Source organism: Typopeltis vanoorti, chromosome 2 (genome assembly GCF_054136105.1).
Source record: "Typopeltis vanoorti isolate ZY-2024b chromosome 2, IOZ_Tvanoo_1.0, whole genome shotgun sequence".
NCBI classification, from domain to species: domain Eukaryota; kingdom Metazoa; phylum Arthropoda; class Arachnida; order Uropygi; family Thelyphonidae; genus Typopeltis; species Typopeltis vanoorti.
The window spans coordinates 139,921,937-139,934,991 of record NC_143550.1 but is presented as its reverse complement, the minus strand read 5'-3'; the positions used below and the strand labels follow the sequence as shown (position 1 = coordinate 139,934,991).

The window sequence follows — 13,055 nt, the reverse complement described above, 5'->3', positions numbered from 1 at the left end:
GAAAATTCCCATGTTACTCCTCTTAAAAACTATTATTTTTACAGCTATTTTGCCTGCTTTCGTTTAGGAGTGTCCCTTTTTTAATGTCATTGGCTTTTTACTCAAGAATTCTTAGGGCATTACAGATGTATTATAGAGATAAATATATGCAGAATAATAGAGGAAGAAAATTTACATATACTTTTTTTTGGATGTTGTTGGCTGTCTTCTTTCTGTGATGTGCATACTTCTGCTGTTAGGCTGTTAAAAGGAAGGATTTTTTTTTGGAAAAAGTGGGGGGGGGGGGGGGGGTTGAGCGAATGTGGGAGAATTAATTTGATAAAATCAGTTTTTTATATATATATATATAGCATTATTATTAAGGGTGGGCGGAGTGCTTTTTTGGAGGGGGAAGAGATGGAAAAAGAGTTCTGAAAATAGAGATATTTTTTTTGAGGAAGGGGAAAGGGTTTATGGGAGAAGGTGGTCAGGGGATAATGGGATGCGAGTCGTTTCGACCATTTGTCTTCGTCGGAACTCGTGGGGGAAGTGGATGCTATGTCATGTTGGCTTGGTGTTTCTGCCTTTGAAGTGCTTGTGTTATCGCCTATTTGTTGAGCCCTGCAAATCAACAAGGCTATAATAATAGATAAACAGGACAGCAAAACAATGCTTAGAATATCGGAAACAATAGCCATAAAATGTGAACGAAACTCAATCAACGTCCGCCAACCTACATAATCTCCATGTATTGGAAGCTCCATAACATAAAAAGTAGGTCACAACTCCGATCAATAGGTAATAACACAAGCACTTCAAAGGCAGAAACACCAAGCCCACATGAACATAGCATCCACTTCCCCCATGAGTTCTGACAACGCCGAACGGTCGAAACGGCTTGCATCCTGTTAACCACTTCCCCTGACCCCTTCTCCCATAAACCCTTCCCCTTTTGTCAAAAAAATATTTTTTTTTCAGAACCCTTTTTTCATTTCTTCCCCCTTCCAAAAAACCACTCTGCCCACTCTTAATAATAATACTATATATATTATATTTTTTAAAAAAAGTTTTTTTTTTTTTTTCAAATTAATTTTCTTACATTGCCCCCCCCCCCCCCCCCAAAAAAAAAAAAAAAAACTTCCTTTTAACAGCCTAACAGCAGAGAAATATGCACATCGCAGAAAGAAGACAGCCAACAACATTAAAAAAAAAAAAAAGGTATGTGAGAATTTTCTTCCTCTATTATTCTGCATATATTTGTCTCTATAATACATCTGTAGTACCCTAAGAATTCTTGAGTAAAAAGCTAATGACATTAAAAAAGGGGCACTCCTAAACGAAAGCAGGAAAAATAGATGTAATAATAATAATAATTAAACAGTTTAGGCTATAGATATTTGTAATTGTTTCTCTAGTTTGCTTCATTTTCACTGAGTCTTTTTTTATCTTCTTACCATAACTATATTTCAGAAAAGTTGCATTTGGTAAATTTCTGTTTTGTAATCCTTCTCATTGGAGTGACTTGTATAGCTCTTTTTTGAGGCTGTTGATTATCTCTAGTTTTTGTATTGGTTGTGACAATAATCATTGTGAATGTATTAGGCAATATACAATTAATGATAGGTTTGTGATATATATACTAAATGATAGCTCAAGGGAAGGCAAGTTACAAGTGTATTATCCAGGAATGATAAGGAGTTTTGTTTCTCTTTTTCTCTCATAAACTGTATGTATTTGTGTTCTTTGTTTAAATACCATATTTACTCGAATATAACTTGCCCTCACATATATCTCTCACCTGTTTTTACTTTACAAAAAAATAAATTAAAAAGTTTCGCATATACCTCTCACACAAAAAAAGTTTAAAACTTTAAGAAATAGATAGTGAATGTTGTTATGGCAGTTTCCAATATTTTAGAATTCAGTTGAAGAGAATCAGCATTCAACTCAATAATTGTTGGCTTTGTCATTGAGTTGTGCGATCTTTTGTTAATACCGCACCAATCATATGCATGTCTTCACAGCTGCGCTATCTGTACTGGCCTACCATTGCTATCCATTTCACACTCTGCTTTCACTTCTCATTAGTCATTCGTTAAGGATTGTTCATAACATATTTCAAGTCTTGTAAATTACTGGTGATTTTTGCACGAAATATGGAGAAATGTTCAAGTTACAGTGCTGGTTTTTAACTGAAAGTATTGAGCAGCAGGACATAAGTTTACAATGACCTGAGTCTAATGTGCAATATTGGGCTAAACATAAATGATTCTGAAATGATAAAAGGACAAGCAATAATGAAACTGTTAGTTTAATTTAATTACAGAAACATTGTCACTAAAGATTCAAATATATCACGTGATGAAGATAAGCGGCCGAATGCATAAATAATGTTGATAATTGAAATTTTATAAATATAATGAATTTAATTTAGTTTTTCCTAAAAAACTTTAATTTATAAAAATCCCCGCATATATCTCACACCATGATTTTTTGACTTTCGTTTTGGAGAATAAAGTGCGAGTTATTTTCGAGTAAATATGATAGCTGATTGAATAGAGAATTTGGAAAGAGAACATCTGATATAATCTGATATAATGTATAAGATATAATCATAATCTGATCTCATGGCTTGACTGCCATGAGATCAGATTATGATTATATCCTATACATATCAAAAGCCAGACTTTTGGTTTTAGTTGCAGACTCTAACTGTTTAGATGTTTTCCATATAGAAGTTAACATTTTTTTTTGGGGGGGGGGATAATGCATTCATACACACACACACATGCACCTTTGTCTATATGCAGCCTTTATTTCCACTTCACCTTGTAAGATCTCAGGGGCATTGTGTTCTTCCTCATTCGGGTTATCCATAGATGATTCTTGGATGTCTCGATCTTTGTCTTCATAGAGTTCAGTATAAAATTCCTGAATTCTTTTGATTATTGCATCTCTATTTTTTATAAGTTCACCATTTTTTCCTCTTACAGCAGCTATTTCCTTTGTTCCAACTGATAATGTTCGTCTTAGAACCTTCATATTACTATTCTTTTCTATTGTTTCTTTAATTTTCCTAGTATTATACGATCTAATTTCATGTTTCATCCTTTTATGTATAGTTTTACAAATTTCCGCATATTCTGTTTTATTGGTGTTATTCAAATCTCTTTTCATATCTCTTCTTTTCTTCATCAGATCTAAGGTTTCTGTCTTAGTTTTTCCTCTCTTTAGTGCCTTTTTACATCTCCTGTTTCTAGTGCACAATTCAAGATAAATTTTGTTAAGATTTCATTAGCATCATCGATGGTAGTAGCTTTGTTTAACTTTTTTTTAGTTCATTTTTGAGTGATTCTCTATATTGTGGTAGAGGTTTTGTAGATTCACTAAATTGAACTTTTTTCTTATGAGCTTATTCCGTTCCCATTTTTTGTTGATCCATACTTTTGCTCTTACTAGTCTTTGGTTAATCTATTAAGCACTTCGGTATTATTTATTATATATCTTCTCTTTGAGAGGATGAAGTCTATTTCATTGTAAGTTTGTCCATTTGGGCTTCTCCAAGTCCAATTATTAATAATCATTAATATATTCCTGTACATTAACCTTCTGTTATATTTTTATATATTTTATAAAAACAAAAATTGGGTTGCACCATAAAATGTATTTCCTGTGGTGGGCATTTTCTGTGTTTCAAAATAAATGTGTTTAAAATTATGTTTTAAAGTGCACATATTTCTTTATGAAAAGAGAGAAGAGAAAACTTACTGATTTTGTTAATGTGAAGTTGTTATAAAATGCTGAAATCCAGCCACATAATAAGAGTCGGGCATCAGTAGTTTCAGGGATGCCAAATGTAATACTAAAATTATTAAGATATGTGTTTGAGATAACCAAAGATAGACTGATGTATGTTGAATTAATCTTTAAACACACTAAGATTAGATTGGATATGCATCCAAGAGGTGGCATAATAATCACTAATAGATATTATCCATAGAAAGTTACTTCTTTGCTTTGCTTTATTTTATTAACATGGAAACTCAAATTAAAAACAAACAAACAATTGTATGAATTGATCATCAGGAAATGTAATCACAAATTAATTCACATGTAATAGCAAATGCAGATATTACAGAGCAACAGGAGCAATAACAAACTGTGTGTTGTACTTAGTTTTACTCTGATTTTTCAGGTAACTACAAGAAGAACACATTTCCTATTTTTCTCTGTGACTTTCAGGATGGTGAACTGAATTATGCTATTTAATTATAAATGCATATTTTCACCTGAAAAAAGATAAACATGATTCTGTGATGTAGCTCAAATGAGAGAAATAGACATATGTAAAATAATAATTAAAAACTAACGATTTAAGTTATAATTTTCAATAATTATTCTGTTCTCCAACTGTTAAGTCATGGGGAAGTGAATCTCATTACTCAGTGTGTGATTCATCAGCACTGCTTATTAGGAAGGGGAGCCTAAAATGGCTTGAAAAAAAGTTACGTCTGATCTCTCAACTAGGGTTTCAGAGTGTCTACCATTAGTCCACCTACATTGCAATTGTGCCATAGGCTTGCAATCTTTTGTGAATGGAAATTACATTAATTTTTTTTTTTAATGTATTAGTCTGCAGATGAGATAGTTTTACACAATTGCTCACTCATGTAATATATCCTTATACAGAATTTATTCATTCCCATCTGACACACACTTGGTCTGGTTGAAATCCCACAACTGAGCAGCCCAATGAATATAGCAGTCATCTTCCTAGAACCATTTCTAAGCAGTTTGTTCCTTGTGACTCATTATCTTGCTAGAAGTAAGCATTACCGAAAACTGTGAACATGAAGGGATACATCTGGTTGGAAATGATATTCAAATAGCTATGGCAATTGGACATTGTTTCACTGATATAGGCACCTAATATATCCAAGTAAACTCCACACACACACACACACACACTGCTACCACTACTCTCACCATACTTTGACTTTGCTATGCATGGAACTAATGGAATTGGTGTTTGTTTGGATGAGGCAACACCTTTTTTCCACTTCTATGTTTGCTTCTTCTTCTTCTTCTTCCACAACTATTAAGCTTCTGAATTGAACACTACAAAATAAAGTGAATAACAAAATTAGGTGAACAGCTTGGTCTCAGATGAATATCTTCAAAATTTTTGTGTGATGCAGCCTATTTGTTTGGAACCATGCTGTAAGGTGAAGTCAACTCTCGGAAAGTGCTTTCAAAAACTGTCTCTGTTTAGTTTGTCAGCATGTAACTGAAACACTAGCTATTTATTGTTGTTTTTCTTGTATATATATATTATTTAGTTAATTTTTTTAAACAATTTTGCTATATTTTACTACTTTAAATGGATGTAATGACCAATATCAAATTTACATCTAAAGATTGAGCTAGTGTACAGAAGAGATCTCCAGTCATCTTGTATATACACGATTTACTTTTATTTCTAATCTTTTATGGATAAGGATCACTATTAAAAAAAGTAATCGCAGATGTTTTGCTATTTACTCTAACTTTTTTCTTCCCCTCTAGGAAGCAGGAAATGTAGTTGACATCAAATCTTGGCCCACTACTCTTGATACTGATGATTTACCCAAGAAAAAGTTAGCTAGTATATACAGAGCTCCTACACCGGAGATGATAGCCTATCTAGACTTTAGTGTTAGTACTACAGGAATGCTAGCTGGAATAAAGGTCAGTAATTTTTGTATCACATCACTTGAATCATATTTCTGATTTAACTTTTTTTTTATGTCATGTCCATGAGAATTTGTAAATGTATGGTACATTAATACTGCAGGTGAGATAAGAGTTCAATAATCCCCCTCCTCGAAAAGCCAAAACATAATACGTTTTAAACTACTTCAGTTCTTCTCCAACAAGCAGAATATTGTGTCACATATGGCAATAAAAATATTGTCATGCCTAACTGATCATAAATTGTCTCATTATGTTGTTATCTTTTCAGTTAATAGATAACAACACAATGCCTAGCTGCTATGGCCAAGTTCCTTTGTCAAGGTTGTAGCTTATGTGCACATTTAATGTATATTGGTCTTATGTAACTCCCACCTGTAAACCTATGGTATGTTAGTTCCATGCATGGGCTAAGGATTTTTTATTATTATTTTCATATATTTCTTTTTTATTTTATACAGTTTAGAAGCCCTGCTCTAGAGAATAAATGTGGGACTCTTTCAAGTCACTTCAGGCTTTAATACAAGAGGCAGTATTCTCACACTGGGAGATGAAGTTCATCTCTCACCTAAAAACAATCACTAACATTATTAAATAACATAAAGTTACTTCTTGCAAATTACACTTCAGTATTGATCACTTATTATTTTTTCATGTTAAATTTCTTAGTGTGTCAGAATCAATGTGAACATCAAATTTTGAAAAGTATTTGCTGAGTATATTCACATATTACCATATATCACAATAACCTCAAGATGATTTTCATCTAGCCTCAGAGCATTAATTGCTTATGCCATAATTTTGATCGTCATTTTCCTGATTAAAATATACTAATAATAATAAAAAATAAAAGAACTGATGATAGTATTACTACCAAATAAGTTTCTTAAAGTCATGTAAAGAACTGGAAGGAGACCAGTTCTCAACTTCCTTGCGGAGAAAAGAAATCAGCTCAACTTCTATGTGAAGTTGAACTGATTGAGGCTTCTGATTCAGTATTTGATTCTCACCTTTCTGTGGTGTATGTCCACTGGTAGGTATCCACCTGGTTATTTGAATGACTAGGATGGGTTGGTAGTTTGGGACTTAGCTAACCAAATTGTATTTTAGATTGGCTTAAACTGACAAATATGATTTTATACATTATCATATATCTTGCTAGCTGGAATATTGCTTGGTTAAACAAGGTTGTTATATGATTAAACAAAGCTAAACAACCTCAAACTCAGTGGAACTGAAGGTTAAATACCATCAGCATTAGTATCATTAGTGAAACAGAGTTGGTACATAAATACCATGTCATCATAATTGGTCCTACCGAGATCAAAGAAGATGAAAATAGAAATACTTCTAAATAACTATATGAGATTATATTCAGGCAACAGTGATCAAAAGCAGGAAGGAGCAGTAACTGTATTATTCAGTATTAAACACCAAGGTCACATTCTTGAATGTCAAGAAGAGTGATGTGGGCAGATTTCAAAATTTATTTTCATTGCTGGCTTTATGTCCATTCTACCAGCAGAAAGTTGTAACCTGTTTCACATATAGTATCGTGGGCAGGCTAAGGACTGAATGTTCCAAAAGGCCTACTTGAAGAAATGGAGCTGTTGTCTAGAGAGTGGAGATAGGGGAAATGCTATCTGCTCACTGACCAGGTGTTACATTTGAATCGATTCATGTGTATTATGCCTTTTTCGAATTTAATTTTTAATATTATACCAATAATTTAATAAGTAGAAGTTTCATTCATGTAATTAATGTTTAATTTTCCAAATAAATCTGAGACATGAATTTATATGAATTTGTTTATTTGTTTAAATATTTTATCTTCAGATGTCCCATGCATCAGCCACTTCGTTGTGTAGGAGTATGAAATTAGCATGTGAGCTGTATCCTTCTCGTCATATTGCTCTCTGTCTTGACCCATATTGTGGTTTAGGTTTTGTTCTTTGGTGCCTTAGCAGGTAAGTTGACATTTACTAGATACCATAGTAGTTGATTTATAATTTGCTGTAGTGAATTCCATTTAGATAAATGTTATAATTCATGATCAAAGCCAGGTCATGAATTTTCAGTAGTTTTTTAATACTGAGTGAGTTTGTTATTGTTATGGCATGACACCTCCAAGGAGTCCAAAGACTCTTCCAGGGAGGGTACTCAATCCACCAACTACAGCAAACCGGAACTACCATCATCATCTACACCAATGCCATCTACTGCCCACAATCACTAGTATTTCCATAGACAATCACAAACATCCATGCCCACGGCAGGAATCGAACCCACAGGCTGGAGAGCAGATACGCTAACCACTCAGCCAACCAGGCTGTCATATATTATAGTGGTGTTTGCTATAGTTTGAAATGTATTACAGCCTCTTCCTTATGTGTTAGGCTTAATAACTAGCTCCAATCTGGCTTTGTATAAACCTTATTAATGCTGATAGTTCTCTCTTTATTCATCACGTATGAATCTATAAGATCAACACAAATGTTGAACTTATAGAACTTCCTTTAATAACTTAAAAGTTTCTATCGCGTCCTTTCTTTCTACTTATTAACTAAACTTTGCAACCCACACACCTTGAACTTATTCTCATGGGAAGCATGCTACACATGTCACCAGCTTAATCACTCAGCTCTGAATACTCTCCACCACCTCCTGATCCCCCAAGAAACCCAGGTGACCAAATCTGTGCACAGTAGTCAGCATGTGGCTGAACCATATCCTTATAAAAAGGAACAAAAACCTCCCTATCTTTACTTGTTAGAATGTTTTTTAACATCCAAGTAATCCTTTGAGCTATTTTATTAACTTTTGCAATATGTCCTCTAAACTTCGACTCTGTCCATCATTATGCCCAAGCCTCAGCAATTTCCTGCAATCCATTCCAATCATTATGATACACTGTATGCAACCTTTTTGACCCAAAGTGCATGACTTTATGTTTTGCAATATTAAAAGGATAGTCATTATTCTTCGCTCACATTGCCAATTTATTTAAATCTGCAGGATATCTATTACCTTTATCAATTATTGCCCTTAGACTTTTCATCATCAGCAAACAACTGAATATCCTTCCTTAAATATTTTCCTAATATCACTTATATACAAAATAAAGAGTACTGACCCTAGTGATGAACCCTGGGGTACTCCACTAGTCACTGTCATTCTCCTAGAATCCAATCCTGTTGTCTGTCTGACAGTCCCTCCCCATCCATGCTAATAGCTTCATATCCATTTCCATTTACTCCAACTTTTGTAATAGTTTTCTGTGCAGTATTCTATCAGATGTCTTTGCAAAGTTCAGCAGTATCATGTTGTAGCCATTTCCTTTATTCACTTCTGCTCTCACTCTTTTATGAAATGTGAGTAAATTACAAAGTAAGGACCTACATTTTATAAAGCTATGCTTTCACCCATAGAGTATCATATTTCTTTCCACCCACTCAATTGGATTTTACCTTTAACCACAATTCCTAAGATATTAATTGATCTGTAATTTGCTACTTCTGTGTTAGAAGCACTTTTAATGGAACTGTCTTGCCCTCTTTTCACATCCTTTGAACCTTGCCAGAACTGAGACTTAAATTAAACAATTTCATCAGTGGCACTGCCAATTCTTTTGCACATGCGTGTAGCATATATGCCATCTAGTCCCAATGTTGTATTCACATTGATATTTTTTAATATGCTGAGCACCTTTTGTTCATCTACCTCAACTGCAGCATCAGTCTCTGTTGCATCAGCAACTGAAAAAGTCTACCTGAATGATACTCCTTTTGCAAATTGATCACTCAGCAACTCAACTTTTTCTTTGTCACCTTCCTACCATCATGAGTGATTAAAGTAATTCTTTCTCTTACTTGCTACATAATGAAAAACGTTTTACTTTGATCTGCTTAGTTAATTTTCTCTCATAATCTGATTTCTCTTCTTACCATATTCTTCTTGCCTACACTTTGTGCTGCTCATAAGTATGCTGATTACTTATTTCCTCCACAATATTTTCCTTTTTTTTTTTTTTTTTTATACAGTTTTTTTTAGTTTTTTTATCTTGACAGTGGGTGTACAGTTTGATACTGCATCTCTAACAATTCCTGATCACTTTCCATACACTACTGACATTCTTTTCTTGTAGCTTCTCAAGCTATGGCATTGCTCCAAGATGTCCCCTAAGTCTGTTATAATTACTGGCTTTATAGTTCAACATAAACTCTTTCTTGACAGAGAATTCCACATGTTTAGCAACTACCCAGAACAAGACTGCATGGTCTCTCTCTCCCAGATTGGAGGCGGGGTGTCTTCCATCAGAAGATGGATACATCTTCTGATTTTATTTAATGAGAGTTATCAGTAACCTACTTAAGAATTGCTTTACTTGACTCTTGATAAAATATATTCACTATACAAGAGATAGAAGGAAAAAATCCTTAAAATTTGGAGTAATCATAAACTTTAATTTCATAGAGATGACATAATTCCAAATTATTTACTTGCCCATCACTGGTCATTCTGAAACCTACTTAAAAACGTGATATATGGTTTTTAAGCTGCTGATATCAGTTCAAATGAGAGGTTGAGTACATAAAATAGATATGAACGTCATATCGCCAACCAAGAATTGAACATTTTTGACAAGATAACCATTTAAAAGTTAATAGCTGGATACTGTGCTGTCAGATTTTATTCACAAAATCATTCAAATTATAATCTGATTCTTAATGAAATTATGTGTGTTTCATACAGCATATATATATATATATATATATAATTTTTGCAAGTACTTTTTTTATTTTTATTTTTTGCAGTGTGTATTCTGGCCACCATTCTGTTTTGATACCTCCATCAGAAGTAGAAGTTAATCCTGCCCTTTGGTTATCTACTGTTAGTCACTATAAAGGTTTGTATGTGTGTGCAGAGTGGCCCAAAAGTCGCAAAGAGTTTAAACATTTAATAACTTTTTTGTTATAATGAAATTCAGAACCTGGAGAATTTTTTTTTATTATCATGAAAAACAACATCACTTAAATGCCTTCCATTTTCATCTTCACAAAGATGTGCCCTTTTTATGGCATGTTCCATGACAGCTGATACTTTTATGGCATGTTCCATGACAGCTGGCAACACGTAAAGTTACCTATACGTGTTGCCAAAAGGTGTCTCACCTTATTATTAAATTACTCTGTATTTAGAGAAAGATGTTGGAAGTTTTTTTTCCACTTCGTTAGACTATAATAAATTTAGTTTAATCCTTTATCCAAGTGTAAGCAAACAAAGTTTGTACCTGAAGTATCTTCAGGACTGAGACAACTCATGGAAAAAACTTCCAACATCTTTCTCTAAATCCAGAATAATTTAATAATAAAGTGAGACACCTTTTGGCAACTCGTATAGATAAATATGACTTCTCCATTACTTCCACCTTAGTATCACCACCTCTGGGTCTGGTTCCCACTGACGAGTCCTCAATAATGGTCAAAACCGGTCTGGGTAGTGGCCCTTATAGCATTATACATGTTCGCAAGGAGATGTGCTTTGCATTATGGGAGATACTAAGACAAGTGATGAGAGCTTGGTCTACCTTTACCATGAGTTGCCTCAGTCCTGAAGATACTTCAGGTGCAAACTTTGTTTGCTTATACTTGGATAAAGGATTAAACTAAATTTATTATAGTCTAACCAAGTGGGGGAAAAACTTCCAATACAAAAACTAAGTTCTGATTGTGCATACTAGTATAACAACACAAGTGGCAGGAGTGAAGATGTCTCTGCACAGTGATGTAACAGGAGTCAAGAAGTTTATGACCAACATATTGTCAGTTCTCAGTCTGTGTTTATAAGTTCACCATTGTGACCTTATTAACTTATTATTATCAAGAAAATGGCAGATTTATAATTTCTGAGTTGAGTATGCAATTTCTGCACATTTCTCATTCTTTACTATGTGACATTCATCATGGAGCACTTACAGTATCACAAATTGTGTTCAAGTTGGGTACTAAAAATGCCCACTGATGAATCAAAAATGCATGATGGCTGCGCTGCACTTTTTTTGGAATGGTATCATAAAAAAGGCAGCAAATTTTTGAACCACATTGCAACTGGAGATGAAACCTGGAATTTTCCTGTGACACTGATCATTGCAGTATGGATAAAAAAAAAGGCAAAGAAATTCAAGCAGCTACTTTCCTCTAGAAAGATTGACTGTATGCCTCAAGGAACAACAGTAAATGCAGATATTTACTGTGGAGACTAAAAAACTTATGGTGCTCTATTCAAAACAAAAGATAAAGCTTCCTCCACTCTGGAGTTATTTTAATTTCTGACAACACAATCCCACACTTCTGTACAAACATTCCAATTGCTCTAACAATTCTACTGGCAAATCTTCTGCTACTTCCCTATAGCCCAGATCTTGCACCCAATGCTTTCTCCATCTTTTTCTGCACTTGTGTAAATTTTAGCAGCTGAACAAATTAATAAACAAATGGCTGTGAAAGATTGGGTCAATGCATTGGTGGCAGGTGTGTCCCGTTATGATAGACTATAGGTACAAATACGTAGAGAAGTAGGCGATAGTATGTATAAATGTGTGGCAATTTTGTCATTTCATTCATTTACAACCAATTAGAACTTAGTTTCTGTATGTGCCTCATCAGAGCTGGTGCTAGGGTCTTTTGCACCCGCATGGAATTTCTGTCTAAGCGCCCCTGTAACGATCCGGGAGTGTGTGGTTCTTTTACGATAATAAAAATTTAAATTCGTTACATTTAGCGAACCAACAGCCACACGTTGGTTCGCTAAATGTAACGAACCAGGAGTATTGACTAGGCAGGATAATCGTTAAAATCCCGCATATTCAAAAAATTCTCAAAAGTTAAAGCAAATTTCGATAAAGCCACTTCACTTTTAATCGTTGAATATAATGATACAGGGATTATAGCCTTCTCACCGACCCGAATCGCTAACAAAATTAAAATGAATTTTAATTAAAGTTAAAATTTATTTGAACTAAAGTTTAAAAAATTCTTGCATTTTACAAGTTACTAAATTCTTAGTATCTTGTAATAATTTTTATAAGTGGAACTATCTTTTAGAAAAATAAAAGAAACTCAAGATAGATGAGAAAATAAGAAAAGAATTCAGAAATAATTAGAACATTTAATATAAGTATTTAAAAAATGACATCTTTACAGAATAACAAAAAATAAATTAAATTACATAAATATACTTGATATTTTTTTTATTAAAATTTTATAGTTTTTCATATTCACAAAATTAGAAATAATGGTCTTAATGTCTAATTCCGCACATATATCATTTTCAATAGCTATTAATGC

The 13,055-nt window shown here is 33.5% G+C and overlaps 1 protein-coding gene across 2 annotated transcripts in view; it reads left to right on the top strand.

Moving 5' to 3' along the window:
- The window catches only part of LOC150109471 (disco-interacting protein 2-like), a 456,967-nt gene that overhangs the window by 379,343 nt on the left and 64,569 nt on the right, over positions 1-13,055 (top strand). For both annotated transcript variants that reach the window (XM_090408476.1, XM_090408468.1), the window contains exons 30-32: positions 5,545-5,706; positions 7,546-7,676; positions 10,524-10,615. In XM_090408476.1, coding sequence (XP_090264602.1) covers positions 5,545-5,706; positions 7,546-7,676; positions 10,524-10,615 — 385 coding nt within the window. The remainder of the gene's footprint in view (positions 1-5,544; positions 5,707-7,545; positions 7,677-10,523; positions 10,616-13,055) is intronic.